Source organism: Podarcis cretensis (assembly GCF_951804945.1).
Source record: "Podarcis cretensis genome assembly, chromosome: 1".
Lineage (NCBI taxonomy): Eukaryota > Metazoa > Chordata > Lepidosauria > Squamata > Lacertidae > Podarcis > Podarcis cretensis.
This window is the reverse complement of record NC_137170.1, coordinates 16753710-16770236: the sequence shown is the minus strand read 5'-3', so window position 1 is coordinate 16770236 and position 16527 is coordinate 16753710. Positions and strand designations below refer to the sequence as shown.

Genomic DNA, 16527 nt, shown 5'->3' with positions numbered 1-16527 from the left:
TTGCAGCATAAGAACCATGTTTTCACTTACGCAGTTTGCTGCAAAACTTTATCAGTTTGCACTTGGAGACGAAAGAGTTTTAGCATTGTTCATCTTCCCAGACCCACCACTCCCCACCTCTGAGTATAATAACCATGTGGTTTGTTCATTCTTCTGCTTTTACATTTTTAGTACTGGCAAACTTGGAGCATGTTTTGTACCTGGGCTGTGCAAGCAAAGCGACCTGACCCTGTTTGCTGCAAGGCCTGGGATCCGCCTTTGGAAATCAGATGTTCATGGGACTGTTCAGGCCACGTTTATTTTGAAAGATGTATTTCCTGTTGGAATGAAGCCTTTTGAATTATATCCCCGACTGGAGCCCTTAAGCAACAGCAGCTGCAATTTCCCAGACAGGCAACTTGGACTCATATCCTGCTTCTTCCAGGAAGGATGGGTGCTGAGCTGGAATGAATATAGCATCTATTTAATAGATACAGTAAACCAGGTGAGTCAAACCAAGAGAGCAGTAGCATTTTAAGCTGGACGTGCGTGGCCTTCAATCTGGAACAGTTAAATTACATTGATATTAAGAGGTCTGTTAAAACTATCTGATCTGCACAAATAGGGCACAGGTTTAATTAATCCCTGGCATCTCCAGTTCAAAGGGTTTAGTAGCCGGTGATGGGATGGACTTTCTGCCTGACACCCTGGAAAACCACTGCCAGTCAGAGTAGACAGTATTGAGTTTGATGGGCCGGTGGGTCTGACTCTGTAAAGATCAACTTCCTTTGTTCCTATCTTAACTTGCTTTCTAGACATAGAATTGCTTATGATAAAGCAGTGACACTTCATATTAACTCACCTGCCATGGAGCCACTGCACACTGCAGAGGAATTCTGGGGCATGCTCTGAGATGCACTGTCAATTCAAACGGGGTGGCCTGTTGGTTGGCTGAGATGAAATTTGGAAGCATCCCAATACTTTCCTCTCTTTTTCCTTAGTGTTCTGTATACGAGGGCTCAGGTATGGAGCTGACAAGCAGCCTTGAACATGAGCATTTTGAGTGGCGTGGCAGGATGCTGTAGGCAGGGTGAAAATGTCTGTTCCTTCCTAGAAAAATCCTCATATAATACAGGGAAGAATTGCTACTTTTTAAACCCCCCACCCCATCTTGTTATAAGCTGTTAAAGGGTTGAGCAGGCCAGTTCCCTCTCCTTTCCTCACTCCCTTCCATTTCCAGTTCCTTTTCTTTCTCAGTTGACACTTCAATGTTCAGTAAATCCTGGACCTTCACAGGTCCTCCCCCTTCCATTTTGAGCTCTTAGTTTTGTTTGTTTAATTTGCAAACTTGCATATTTAGCAGTCCCATTTCTCTTCCAAGCTGATGACACGTTCAGCCACCCTAGCCTGCTATTAATGGGAATCATTTTGCACTTGGCTATAAAGCCCATCCAGGGACGCGGGTGGCGCTGTGGGTAAAACCTCAGCGCCTAGGACTTGCCGATCGCATGGTCGGCGGTTCGAATCCCCGCAGCAAGGGTGAGCTCCCGTCGTTCGGTCACAGCTCCTGCCCACCTAGCAGTTCGAAAGCACCGTTAAGTGCAAGTAGATAAATAGGTACCGCTTTATAGCGGGAAGGTAAACGGCGTTTCCGTGTGCTGCTCTGGTGCCGGTTCGCCAGAGCAGCTTCGTCACGCTGGCCACGTGACCCAGAAGTGTCTGCAGACAGCGCTAGCTCCCGGCCTCTAGAGTGAGATGAGCGCACAACCCTAGAGTCTGGCAAGACTGGCCCGTACGGGCAGGGGTACCTTTACCTTTACCTATAAAGCCCATTGACAGTGAATTCCAAATACTGGTAGGTCATGCAAATTAGTTGAGTTTATACAAGTTACCCTTTCCCTTTATCTCAACCAAGTCCTTTAAGAGCTTCTGCCAATCTTTTGCTTCTTTGGGACTTGGAAGTGTCTCTAATTGTGGTCTGAAGCTACATTTCTTAAGCCAGGAGTGAATTATCACAAACAGAGCTACGTTTATAAAACATTTATGGCCCATTTCTGTTCTTAGCCAAGCTTCACATGAGTCACCCTCTCCCCAAGCCTCCATTCGCGCTTTCTTTCTTTTAGGACTGCTGTTTTGCTCCTTGATTTGACTGTATAATATTGCTTGCCAAAAATAAAATCAGGCCTCTGAAGTGTTGCTTGCGTCCTAAAATGCTTCCTGGCACATTCGTTGCTCAACTTTAACTTCTCTTGCTTTCACAGACCCTGATTGGAAGTTTGGAAGGATCTGGCGATATTGTGTCTGTATCCTGCACAGAAACTGAGATTTTTCTCTTAAAGGGAGACAGAGATATCATTAGGATCTCAAGCAGACCAGAAGGATTGGTCTCAATAGGTTTGCATACATTAGCATACTAAGCTTATAGTAATTTTTAAAAAAGATTTATGTTAATGCATAGATGATTGTTTTATTGCAAGGAGCTGTGTCTGGAGCTGTGTGTGCTTTGCTGCCACTGCTTTTTTTGCCCCTCAAAAAGTTACTCCTGGAGATTGGTGGAGTTTCTGGAATGGCATGGAGTTATGTGTGGGGAGGTGAAGGGGGCGGCTACACCTCAGGGTCGGGATCAGTAGAAATCGGAGACCATCACTTGCAGAATGGAAATGCCTTTTTGATAATGGACTCCCTTGGGCGAAGGCTAGCAATAGGGAACAGATTTAAGACTCTTATCGGGTCACAGATTTAAGACTCTTATCGGGTCACTCAGCCTACAGATTCTATTTCCTCTTGTTCTTGTCATTAGAATGGGCTGGATAAATCTTTGGAGAATAGGTCTTTAAGCAGAGGCTTGACAACCATATGTCAGGAGTGCTCTGATGGTGTTTCCTGCTTGGCAGGGGGTTGGACTCGATGGCCCTTGTGGTCTCTTCCAACTCTATGATTCTATGATTCTAGGGCTATTGGTTTTATTTTGGGCTGCCCTGTCTAGTAGCAGATTACCTATTGGAAGGCTATGACCAAGGTGTTCGGGGACAAATGTTGGGACTATCTCGCTGGTAAAATGTCACTATAGGACAAGATGCTATCCTAATTAACCCAAAGCAACATGCCAGGATACATTTGGGAGCCACGAACAGAGGACACCTCTTGCCTGCCTCTCTCAGCAGCCAGATGTCTCTGACAAATGTGCAGAGCTCCCATTGAAGCAAAACAAACAAACCAGCCTTGCCCTAATATGAATGTGGCTTTGTTTACTGCATGCAAGTCTGTACCAATGCATCACAATAAATTCTGGCTTGCTTAGAATGATTTTTAGAACACAATAAGACACAGCTTTTAAAGAAATGATTTGAATTTTCCTGATATTTTTTGTTGAATTGCAGCCTTTTAATGAGATGAGTTTCAGTGGTATCACTTTACTTCAACAGTTTGTTTGTTGTTATTGTCAAATTTATCTTGGAAAACACATGCATAAAAGCATATTTTTATTTTGCTGTTTTGCAAACCCCTTGATTGGACCAAATCTGGTCAACCATTCTATTTCCAGTCAGATGCGTCTGTGAAACTTACAAGCAACACATGAAGACATTAGCCTTCTGCTGTCCGTCACCTAGCAATCTGCTATATATTTTGGAAAGTCGTTCGTTCTCTTTGCATTCAGACAACTCTAAAGATATCATAACCAGATTTTGCATGATGTTTCCTGAGACCAAGGAGCAGATTGCCTTCTGCTTGGATACATTTTGAATCAAATTGCTAGGCTGAAGCTTTGAAAACTGCACTGATCTCAACTACTAATTTCAAAACAGCACTGATTTTTTGTTGTTTACTTAGAATACCGTAGCTGCTAGGTTGAGAGATAGACTGGCTGCATTCTCACATAACACTAAACTATAGTACAGTGTTCACAAGCTAGAACTACCCCAAAGTTTACCCTCGGACACGCATGCTCCCCTTATTCCTATTGCAAGGCTAGGAGGGAGTGTTCAGTTCTAATTTCAAATAATCCTGACTTAATGTTACTTACAAACCAGGGATCATGATTTAAAACAAACTCTGGTTAGCTGAACCGCAGCTTCATAAACTGTGGTTTGAAGTTGGTTGGTTTGGAAACTGTGCTAAATTGTTTGGAATTTGCTTTAAACCACAAACTCTGGGGTCACATCTACACCACACATTTAAAGTGCCTGGCTTCCCCCAAAGAATCCTGGGAACTCTAGGTTGTTGGGAATTGTAGATCCACGAGAGGCAAACTGCAGTTCCCAGGATTCACAGAATTGTAGAGTTGGAAGGGGACCATGAGGATCATCTAGTCCAACTCCCTGCAATATAGGATTTTTTTTGCCCAGCGTGGGGCTTGAACCCACAACCCTGAGATTAAGAGTCTTCATGCTCTACCAACTGAGCATAGGCAGATACAGGGTCTTTCCTTCAGGCTACAGCCAACCAGACATAGCTGTCAACTGTCCCTTATTTGGCGGGAAAGTCCCTTATCCCAGCACTGTGTCCTGCTGCTGTCCCTTATTGATGATGTCCCTTAAATTTCCCGGGTTTCAAAGGAAGCAGCTCCTCCCCCTCCCTCCCTGCCAGCCAGGGAGGAGGGAGGCTCCAATTGTGTTGCTTGGCTGTGTTGCTCACCCAATAAAGGAGTCTAAGAATGACTGGGGGGTGGAGCTTGCATGCCTTGTGCCGATCAAATCGGCCACGTTGCCTGGGGACTCGCCTTTGCTCAGCGCTTCCCAGCGGAGAGGTGACGGTGGTTTTCCTTGCTGCATCCCCTTTGCCAGCTTGCTGCGCTGTGGGAACCACCGCTTGAGGCTTCGTTTGGCTGCTGGCTGGGCTTTCTGCCTTTGGCTCAGAGGGGCTCAGAAGTTGAACATACCTGTGCTTGGAAAATCCCTTATTTTGGCTGCTGATCCCTTATTTTCGAGGCTGCCGGTCCCTTATTTTCAAATCTGTAAGTTGACAGCTATGCAGCCAGGACATGATTGTTAAGCCATGACTGTGCTTTAAAAGGTATGGTGTGAATGTGACCTGCTTCATAAATTCCTCAAAGCTGGGATTCTTTGAAACTGAAAGAAACGCAACAAACGTCCTTTTCCTGACCTGGGGGGGCGGGAACATTCTCACTTGTGTGCACAAATTTATATTTAAGCATTGCATGCAATCCAACCCTTTTTTCATCTATCATTGCTAACAGCCAGAGAGCAACAAATTCATGGGGGTCTAATTCTTTTTTTTTTTTAAGCTGTCTGAGCTAGCAGCCGCCGCTTCATCTTGCAGCAGCCAGTCCCCTGGATTAATCATGTGTTCTTCTGTCTTGCGTGAGAAAGAAGACTGAAGACAGTCCACGAATTTTATTGAGCAGCTCCCAAGTTCTAGCATTACAAGGAAGGGAGAAAAATTCCTTTCCCATTAAGCCATGGTGATATTAAGGGAAATATAGCCATGGCTTAGGGACGCAGGTGGCGCTGTGATCTAAACCACTGAGCCTAGGACTTGCTGATCAGAAGGTCGGCGGTTTGAATCCCCGCAATGGGATGAGCTCCCGTTGCTCAGTCCCTGCTCCAAACAACCTAGCAGTTCGAAAGCATGTCAAAGTGCAAGTAGATAAATAGGTACCGCTCCGGCGGGAAGGTAAACGGCGTTTCTGTGCGCTGCACTGGTTCGCCAGAAGCGGCTTAGTCATGCTGGCCACATGACCCGGAAGCTGTATGCCAGCTCCCTCGGCCAATAAAGCGAGATGAGCGCCGCAACCCCAGAGTCGTCCACGACTGGACCTAATGGTCAGGGGTCCCTTTACCTTTACCTAACCATGGCTTAATGGGAAAGGAATTCTTCTTCTCCTTCTGTCCCTAAATATCTAGTTATCTCCCGCTTGGACTACTGCAATCGGCTCTACGTGGGGCTACCTTTGAAGGTGACTCAGAAACTGCAATTAATCCAGAATGCAGCAGCTAGACTGGTGACTGGGAGCGGCCGCCGAGACCATATAACACTGGTCCTGAAAGATCTTCATTGGCTCCCAGTATGTTTCTGAGCACAATTCAAAGTGTTGGTGCTGACCTTTAAAGCCCTAAATGGCCTCGGTCCTGTATACCTGAAGGAGCAGCTCCACCCCCATCGTTCAGCCCGGACACTGAGGTCCAGCTCCGAGGACCTTCTGGCGGTTTTCTCACTGCGAGAAGTGAGGTTACAGGGAACCAGGCAGAGGGCCTTCTCAGTAGTGGCACCTGCCCTGTGGAACACCCTCCCAGCAGATGTCAAGGCAATAAACAACTATTTTCCTTTTAACAGACAACTGAAGGCGGCCCTGTTTAGCGACGTTTTTAATGTCTGATGCTGTATTCTTTTTAATATTTGGTTGGAAGCCGCTCAGAGTGGCTGGGGAAACCCAGCCAGATAGGTGGGGTATAAATAATACATTATTATTATTATTATTATTATTATTATTATTATTATTATTATTATTATATCATTCTTTGTGCTCCAGTTTCAGATAGGAATGGAAAATCGATGAGCCCGCTATCTGATACGAGCCCCAAGTTACAGAGCCCGTACTCTGTTGCCGCGGCGTCTGTGTCGTCCGAACCTTCTCCAGAAGCAAGCCAAACGCGGAACAGCTTCCCTTCATCCCAAACGCCTGGTGACAGGAATGGCTCTGTCACCAGAGCAGACCTGGAAGTGGCCCTGCTCACAGAGAGGATCCGTTCCCAGAGCTTCAACGGGTTCGGGGACTTGAGCACCGACCCGAGAAGGCGGGGCTACTCAGTGGCCAGTGAGCCCAGGAGCAGGAGCACCTCGGTCAGCTCTGTGGGCAGCGGCTGCAGTTTTGTGACCAGTGGAGAACAGGCCTCAATCCAAGTCCAGAAAGAAGGTCTGCTTTCTTCGCAGCGGTTCAGTGTGATCAGTTCTGAAGACTTCAACCAGGAGCTGGTCGTCAAGCCAATCAAAGTGAAGAAGAAGAAAAAGAAAAGATCTGGTAAATTTTATTTTTATTTTTGCTTAGTGGTGGGTTTCTCACCCACCCTTTATCGTAAGGTCTAGTACTCTGAGCAGACAGATTTGTATACCGCCCTTCATAGATCTCAAGGCAGTTCACAACATAAAAATGCAATATAAAAAAACACAAAATGCATAATCAAAACAAGAACAAAATAACCCACAAACCAATAACCCCACTCCCCATAATGGTTTCACTGCTGTTCGAAGATGATAAGCAGTTTAGAGCAGGGATGTCCAACTGGTTGACCGTGATTGACACGTCGATCCCTGTTTTATTGCGGTCGATCGCGGCTCTTTTTCCTCCGCGGCGGGAAAAGGAGCATCCGGCCCTGGCCCCTCACTCTGTTCTTTATTCACGCACGATTTCAAGAATGGAAGACGGAGTTACCGCTGGTGGGACTACTACTACTACTACTATTGTGATGTTTGTTGCGCGTGTGTCCCCCCCCCCCCAGCGGCAGAACTATGGGTTCCCCCCCAAAATGGGTAGATCACTACCATTAATTTTTTCCCGGGAGTAGATCGCAACTCTTGGGAGTTGGACATCCCTGGTTTAGTGCATTCAGAGTTTTGTAATACTTAAAATAACCCTGCAGTATAAATCAGTGTTACTTCTCCCTATTGGAGAGTGGGGACAGAGGCTGAGAGAGAGGATTTCCTCTTTGACAGCAGTGGGGTAGAGGTGACATTCAAACCAGAAACTTTCTGAATCACAGCTCAGTCCCTTGGCTACTACAACACAACAGTTAAGATTGCGTTGATGTTCTGCTTTGGTGGCAAGTTCTGCACTGCTGAAGTAGGCAGTTTGGCCTGCCAATATATTCCTTGTTGGTCAAATTCAGGAGCTTCAAATAGATGGTTTCTTGTTTTTCATTGGCCCTAGAATGGCATTCTCTTAATTAACAAGCTTCTTTTCTCCCTTTCCTCCTCTCTGCCCCTCGGCTTACCTATTTCCCTCTCCCACCTTTCCCGACTATGTGTGAGCTTAGAAAATTCGAGATACCTCAGCTCTCTGGAAAGCACACCGTCCTGTGAACGTCGAGACTTTGCTGACAGCCCTCAGTCTGTAAACGCGGACTCTTTCTCTATTGAATCTAGCCTCATGGGCAGTTCTGAAGACCAGGAAAGTGTATTCTGTATTGAATCCCAAAATGTGCCGCAGGAGGGAAATGGTTCTGAAACATTCAGCGTCCTTCAGTCGCCGGAGTCGGTAGCTGCTCTGACGCCAGAGGACGACGATGCGCCAGAAGTCCTGAAATGTTCCAACGGCGAGAGCGAAGTGGGCACATCTCCCGCTAGGAGCTCCTTGGCTTCCGGTTCCCCCTTGCTTCTCGCAGGAGATAAAGCGCTTAGCGATGGCGCTGAATGTAATTGGAGCCCTACGTCTGAACAAAACGAAATCGTCTCAAAATCGCCAGCCCAGGATGAAGAGTGTTGTTCTATCCTGCATAAAACAGAAGGCACTTTCGCTAAGTTAGGTGTTTTAGATTCCCTGGAAGAGACAAACCCTGAGAAAGGGATGTCTGGAGATGTGAAAGCCAGCCTTAGTGCTGAGGACTCATTTGGTCAGGAGGCGGAAGTTGAGACCCACACGGAACAGAAGCAGCAGCTACCTCTAATGGACCCAGTCCCCGCTGGTCCCCTTCCTGCCTCTTTTAAAGAGGAGAGTGGTCTTCAAGAGAGTGCATTACCCGGGCACGATTTCAGGGAGCCACTTACGGCTAACCCCAACGCTAGCGCTGCCAGTGAATGGATAACCAACACCTCTGATGCAGCAGCTGAGAGATCTGCATCGAGCGATGAAGAGGATATCTACAGGCACGGTTTGCCTTACTCATCCTCTGAGACTAGTGTGACAGAAATGGGGGGTTGCCTCCCGCCCCAGGAAAAAGTCAGAACCAGCTTAGATGAAGGAGCGCTTTTAAAGTCGGATCAGGTATGCGCTTAAATACAAACTTGCATCACACCCTAGAGCAGGCATAGGCAAACTCTGGCCCTCCAGATGTTTGAGACTACAATTCCCATCATCCCTAACCACTGGTCCTGTTAGCTATGGATGATGGGAATTGTAGTCCCAAACATCTGGCTGGCCGGAGTTTGCCTATGCCTGCCCTAGAGGCTCTCCGGTGTGAGTGGAAGGTCCTTGCAGCCCCACCAGCCATTTCCCCATTGATTTCTCTCACTTCTGCTGCAGCGCTCCAAACCACAGTGTTCCCTGCAATCCCCACAAGTGGATTCAGGCAGTGGAGGGAAAGAGGGAAGAAGCAGGAAAGCCATATTGCACTCCACGTGTGTTTCTTCTCAATCCAGTCTGTATTTTATTACATCTTTAAAATGAAGCACAGTGTTTAGGATATTGGGGCCAGTCTCTTACGAGCCAGTGCCCACAAGCTGACTTTCCAGAATACTGGCTTTCCAGAAGCTGCATTTTAAAAAAACAAACAGGTTTCAACAACTAGAAACTGCAAATATGCTTTTGTTTGCATTATGGAAGTAGGAAGAGAGCCATGCGACACTGGAGGCAATTGGTATGAAGGAGAAGACGGTTGCAGTGTAGCAAAGAGTGATTACCCCTTTATTTCTGGCCACTTAAATTTATTACACCAAGCCAATTTATTCTTGGAACTTCAGCACAGAGCATCCATGCCCTATCAGACTTTACTTGCCTCTGGTCAGCATGAGAAACGTACTTTTGGATTCTCATCTAGGAGCCATCATTCAATTGTCTAGGAATTAATGGTGTTTTCCTGGCTCTAGAAATCCCGCCATAACTATCAAAACAGTTACCAGGGTGGGTGATTAAGCTGCAAAAACTCACATTGGATATAACTAAATAAATTTCTGGAGACTGCGTTGTTTAATGTTTGTCTTGCAGAAATCAAATGATCCTCCTCCTTTTTTAATGGAGCATTTCAAGAAGATACAATGAACGCACTCCCCCCCCCCCCTTCGTAAAGTCAAAGTTTGTCCGATTTCTCGCACCGATAAAGATACCTCACCGGCATTCTAACTCTCCAGTCTTTAGTTTGCAGAAAGCTGGATGGGCTACGCAGGTCCTGGCTATGGAATACTGAGCCTGGTTGTCTCTGAAAAATACATTTGGTGCCTGGACTACAAAGGTGGCCTGTACTGCAGTGCTTTACCTAGTGCTGGTTTGCGATGGCAGAAGTTTGAAGATAATGTCCAGCAGGTGGCAGTCTCTCCTTCAGGTTTGTTAGCCTGCCATTCTTTTCATCACCATCATCATTTTGCCTTCTGTACTCGGTTGGCGGGGGGGGGGGGGGAATGGCTTCTGTAACTCTGCTGCAAAAGCCTCGTTGCAGCTGCCCTCTGTTTAATTAAACTTCGTTTGCCTTTTCTTATATACAGAGATCATTCTTCCCGTAGACAAGGTCCATGCGCGACCCTTGAAATGATTATGAGCAACTTACAGATCTCGGTGCAAGGGACACGGGTGGCGCTGTGGGTTAAACCACAGAGCCTAGGACTTGCCGATCAGAAGGTCGGTGGTTCGAATCCCCGTAACGGGGTGAGCTCCCCTTGTTCAGTCCCAGCTCCTGCCCACCTAGCAGTTCGAAAGCACGTCAAAGTGCAAGTAGATAAATAGGTACCGTTCCGGCGGGAAGGTAAATGGCGTTTCCGTACGCTGCTCTGGTTTGCCAGAAGCAGCTTAGTCATGCTGGCCACATGACCCGGAAGCTGTACGCCGGCTCCCTCGGCCAATAAAGCGAGATGAGCACCGCAACCCCAGAGTCGGTCACGACTGGACCTAATAGTCAGGGGTCCCTGCCTTTACAGATCTCGGTAGCAGAACCAGTGCACTTCTGGTGCATACTTCTAGAGTCCAGAATTACGTTTGGAGCTGGGGTTAATAGTCTGTTGCGTTAGTACATAAAAGAAAAGGCTGAGGGTATCTGGTTGCATGTTGCAGAAAAGCAGTCAAGCTTCCCTGAACTGTTCCACCATAGGCTGCAAATGGGCTGGTTAGGTTACATGTTTCAGTGATAAGGAAGCCTGTTGGGTTGAAATATAACCTTCCCCTGGCAGGCTAGTACTCTTGCGTGGAGGGATGATTTTTGCCAGGTGGAGAAGAACATTCGGACAAACCCCCTCCATGCACACCCAGCCTGAAGTGTAGTCTCGAAAAAGCGTTTTATCAGTTCTCCTGATTGTATGTTCTGACTCTCCTACCTGCCCCTTAAGCTGTGCCTGATTTTCTGTGACAATTCTGTTCAACGTCTTTGGAATTTTAGCAGTATAATACTACAGGGGGCAATGCTGGCTTATTTTATTTTTTTACCAGGGCTTACCAGGCAGCTCTCAGTTCAAATAAAAACCTAGTCCACCTCAAACAATTGTAAAATAATACGATAATGGTCAAAGTACTAAAAGCAGTGTGCCTTCTAATGGGTTTAAGACCTTTGGGGGACATTTCCAGCAAAACATTTTGCATCCACAGGGTGGATAATGAAATTATTCCAGTAACACATGACACAGAGTTATACAGGCACATCTTCAGTAGCTGGTCCTGTGAACTACAGCTGTGAAGTCCTTTGGGCCCTGCTTAAAGGAAAACCTTGCAAGCAACTTCTGTGGCTGTGCTGTCCATAAAAATGCTCTTTGCCAGTATGTCATTGCGCTGAGCTCCCATTGCTCTGTCCCTGCTCCTGCCAACCTAGCAGTTCGAAAGTACACCAGTGCAAGTAGCTAAATAGGTACCGCTCTGGCGGGAAGGTAAACAGTGTTTCTGTGTGCTCTGGTTTCCGTCACAGTGTTCCGTTGCGCCAGAAGCTGTTTAGTCATGCTGGCCACATGACCTGGAAAGCTGTCTGTGGACAAATGCCGACTCCCTTGGCCTGATACTCGCTTTTGACTGGACTTAACTATCCAGGGGTCCTATATATATATATATATATATATATATATATATATATATATATATATCTATATCTATATATATATATAAATAAAGTGGAACCTCGGTTTACAAACTAAATCCATTCTGGAAGTCCATTCTTAAACCAAAGCCATTCTGAAACCGAGGTGCGCTTTCCCTAATGAGGCCTTCTGCTGCCGGTGCCCTTCCACCGTTCGGCTTCTGTTTGTAGACCTAGGTAAATTTGGCTAACCAGGACACTACTTCCGGTTTTGCAGAGTTTGTATACAGAATAGATCATAAACAGGGCTGTTCTTAAACCGAAGTACCACTGTATATACATATTCCATGAAAGTAGGTCTTTCAAGCTTTAAAATGACTGTAACTAACGAATAAAATTGGAGCGCCTAAGAAGGTCCAGAGGTGTTCCCTTGCGCTAAACATGATTCATCTGACTAATGTGAGGCTCCTTCCTCAGGGACTCTTCTCTGGAAGGTTGAGCACAAAACCAATAAAGCCTTTGCCTGTGGAAAAGTGACTATTAAAGGAAAGCGTCACTGGTACGAAGCTTTGCCTGAGACAGCGTTTGTATCTTTGAGTGATGACACTGCCTGGATTATCCGAACAAATGGCGATCTGTACCTGCAGACAGGTACCTCAGTTACTTGCTTTTTTGCTTCTTCTAGGGTGGTGGTGTTTCCCCCTCTGCCCCCCCCCAAAGTGCATTTTGGGAGGATCCTCCGGTTCTTTGGAAACTTCTCAAGGTTGTGACGAAGTAAAGCAGACATTTTTCCTGCCATTTCCCATCCTCCTTCAACCCCTCCCCTTGCCTAGGCACATCATGACTCAAGTTATTGAAAACAGTGTTATTGGAAGACGCAGATAAATGTAGATTGTTTTAAAAAACCATTTTTTTAATTGGTAAATGTCACACAAGCAAATAAGTAAGGGAGAAACAAACACATCAGTAGTATTTATTTATTTATTTAAAAACCTCGTTACCTGCTGGCATTAACAATAAGAATATTCAGTCAGTCCTGATTTAAATGTATACATTCATATAGGAAGTCCAAATGTCTAAAGATGTATCTAAAAGAAAGGGATGATTGTGAGTCATGCTTTCATATGTAAAAAGTGTGAGATCTTCAGGTCACTGGGCGATAGACGTTTTACAGCAGAAGTCTCTTAGGCACTGTAGAGGCTTGCAGAACTCACTTTCATTGCCCACAGGAATATGATTTAAGAGTGTGCGAACATCCACAGATATCAAGGCTTTTTTTCAGAATGAAATTGATAAGAGCAGTAATTTCTGACCAGGAAGAAAACACCACAGGCCGTTCCCGGAAAGGAATATGCTAAGGCTGCATACTGTGAGCTTAAAGCATGGCCATAATAACTACAGGAAGATAATTTATGAACCCTGAAGGTGAGCACCGTAAGCATAAAAGTGAGTTAATGCAATTTATTTCTACTCTGTATTTTACTTGAAGGCCTGAGTGTGGATCGTCCCTGTGCCAGAGCAGTAAAAGTGGACTGTCCCTATCCGCTCTCGCAGGTCACAGCCAGAAATAATGTTGTCTGGGCATTAACTGAGCATCGTGCGCTTCTGTACCGCGAGGGGGTAAGCAGCTTCTGCCCTGAAGGGGAGCAGTGGAAATGTGATGTCATCAGGTAAGCAGTGTTTAATCAGCAGGTATGTTCTGTAATAGATGTTCCCTGATCTTGCAACACCGTAGTTTGGATTTACACATCTTTCGAAGGGATTATTGCATCATACGAGAAGGCCAGTTTCCTAATCGGGGCAGTAGGTTTCATTGACCTCGCGTTACATTGCGCTCTGTTCTGAAACTGTACAAGAGGGTGAAAAGCAGCCCATTTGTGGAAGCAGCACGAGGAAGTTGTATCAGCTGGCATTTAATATTGCACAATTTGATAACAGTTGTGCATTTATGTGGTCATGTTCCAACGAGTACTAAAAGCTTCTTTGATTTACCTGCTTAGACGCAGGGCTGTGCGTTTTGAGGTGCTGGGTGGTGTATGCACTGTGGAAGCTCAGCCAAGCGATTAAGCTCACCACAGAAAACAGCTATTTAACAGATTGTCTTTACAAGGCCAACTCCAGCATACAGTTCAGTTGCTTGCAGTGGCGTAGCGTGGGGAGTGCAGGGGGGGCCGGGCGCAACATGGGCGGGGGGCGCGCTCGCACTAGCAGCTCTCTGCCCCTACTAAAATCCACGGGTTAGGGAGCCCGCGCTCGCTCGGCTTGGCGAGGAGGTCGCGGAAGGGGGAGAGCGAAGCCTTCTGCTGCGGGCAAAAAAAGGAGAGGAAACCGGGCGGGTGGGCTGGCTGGCGGGGGTCTGGCTGCGCCTGCTGCCGCCGCTGCTGCCGGGCTTTGACAGCTTGGCGAAGCAGAGGGAGAGGAGCTTTATGGTAATTACGGCTCTCTCTCCACTGGCCTTCTGGGTAGTGAGCCGAGCCGAGCAGGGAGTCTGGCGAGGGGGCGGGAAGAGACTTTCCCCCCTTTTTTCCACCGCGCCTGGTCAAAAAGGAGAGCGGAGTCTCCTCAGGGCGCCCTCAGGCAGGGCAGGGCAAGGCAAGCAGAGCGAGGAGGAGAGAGAGGGGAAGGGGGGGGGGGAAGCAGCCAGGAAACGCCGCGGTGTGGAGGGGGAATCAATTAAGGAGAGAAAGCGAAAAGCCTTGGAGAAAGGGAAAAAAGCAAAGAAAAGAGGCAGCTCCGGGAGAACGCGGGGGAAAGAGAAGCCTCGCTGCTGCTGCTGCTGCTGCTTGGGAGAGTAAATTACTGTACTTGCCTTGCCCCGGGTTAGGGGGCGCAAATTACTTGCCTTGCCCCGGGTGCTGATAACCCACGCTACGCCACTGGTTGCTTGCAAAGTCCTGCAACTGATAGAGTTTTCCGAGTTCTGAAGTCTGGAAATTTTCCAAGTCCTTCCTCAGTACGATCTCCTCTGAATGCCTTCCCTCAGATCCACGGTTCCAACAGATAGCCTTGACAGTTCCTGCGATCTCTTACCATGACCCACACAATATGCTGCAACCTGAGCCATATATATATATATATAGAGAGAGAGAGAGAGTGTTGTGTGCAAGGCTAAGACAATAGCATTCTACTGAACCATTTTAACTTCAATTCCCAGAACTATAAATACCGTATTTTTCGCTCTGTAGGACGCTTCGGAGGCTTCGCGTTGCTATCGCTGAAGCCAAGGGAGCCTGCATTCGCTCCATAGGACGCACACACATTTTCCCTTAATTTTTGGAGGGGAAAAAGTGCCTCCTATAGAGGGAAAAATATGGTAAGTAAATCAGAAAAATTGGCAGGGCATGGTACGGGTTGTATATTTGGAGAGGGTGGAAACACTTGTGTGCAAATGTGTTGTGACTTTTGTTCGTTTTTGCAGTGAAATGCAAGCTCTAGAGCCGGTGTGTGTGACTCTTGGAGACCAGCAGACCATATGGGTTTTAGACATCCATGGCAATCTGTGGTTCAGAACGGGTGTTGTTTCCAAGAAACCACAAGGGGATGATAACCACTGGTGGCAAGTAGGCATTCCTTCTTCTATTTTCAGTAAATGCAGAGGGCAAAATACATACTTTGCACGTTTAAGGTCCCTGATCCAACCCGACCTAAAGGATCTTGGATCTGAGAAAAGCCTTTGCATGAGACCTTGGAGAGCCACTACTGATCAGATGCTGGTCCGGTTTGCATGTCACGCTTAAGCCAAGCATGAGAAGAGATCGTGGACACTTTGATCCTCCTCCGGTCCTGCTGCTCCCCCCTCCTGTCGTAGTGCTGTTTGTTGAACCGTAGTTTGGCTTAGCCAGTCGTTCAAACCCATGCTCTTGGTATGCCCCACTGCAGACAAGCCACAAGGTGTAACCATGGTTTGTTCTTGATTTACAGCTCATGGTTTGTTTGCAGGAAACAAAACCGCAAGCCTGGGTTCAGATGACACACTAAGCCATGTATGTCCAACGCATCGATCGCGATTGACTCGTAGATCGCGCGATGGATCTTCGTCTCAATCATCCTGCTTTACCCGACGTCCAGTCAGCTGGCCAGCCCAGAAAGCTGCAAGGCACCTCCCCCCCCCCCCAAGCCTCAGCCCCGGGCAGGGAGGCGAAAATGAGGTGTGGGTGCAGCTGTGGAGGTGCCCAGTCAGCTGGCCAGCCGGCAAAGGGAGCCAAGGAAAGGGCAGAGAGACAATGACATCTCTCTCCCCACTCCCGCCAGTTCCCATGGGAAGAAAACAGCCTCTCCCTCTTAGTTCTGCATGGATGCTGAACTTTCCCCACCTTTCCAGCTCCAGCCTAGCTGTGTTTACTCAGAAGTAAGCCACTGCCCCCCTCCCTTCCCAGGGAGCTCTTCGTCGGTAAAGGGGCAGTTGGTCATTTTAGGGCATGTTGCCTTCCCACGTGCACCAAGAGCCCTGGGAAGGGCCTGGTGTAGGGGTAATAATTTGTAATTATCATCATCATCATCATCATTTATTATTTATACCCTGCCCATCTGGCTGGCTTCCCCCAACCAAATATAACATGTTTAAGTTGAAGAATGACAGTGGGAGAGTGTGGTACAGTGGTGCCCCGCAAGACGAACGCCTCGCAAGACGGAAAACCCGCTAGACGAAAGGGTTTTCCGTTTTGGAGGC

At 47.1% G+C, this 16527-nt stretch overlaps 1 protein-coding gene across 3 annotated transcripts in view; it reads left to right on the top strand.

Annotated features, from left to right (window-relative positions):
• Positions 1–16527, top strand: part of TECPR2 (tectonin beta-propeller repeat containing 2) — a 55237-nt gene that overhangs the window by 9240 nt on the left and 29470 nt on the right. For all 3 annotated transcript variants that reach the window (XR_013840418.1, XM_079982691.1, XM_079982692.1), the window contains exons 7-14: positions 172–484; positions 2241–2373; positions 6476–6958; positions 7971–8917; positions 10007–10190; positions 12336–12509; positions 13348–13528; positions 15277–15418. Coding sequence is in view for 2 of the 3 variants with exons in the window: in XM_079982691.1 (XP_079838817.1) it covers positions 172–484; positions 2241–2373; positions 6476–6958; positions 7971–8917; positions 10007–10190; positions 12336–12509; positions 13348–13528; positions 15277–15418 (2557 nt within the window). In the remaining variant the exon portion in view is untranslated. The remainder of the gene's footprint in view (positions 1–171; positions 485–2240; positions 2374–6475; positions 6959–7970; positions 8918–10006; positions 10191–12335; positions 12510–13347; positions 13529–15276; positions 15419–16527) is intronic.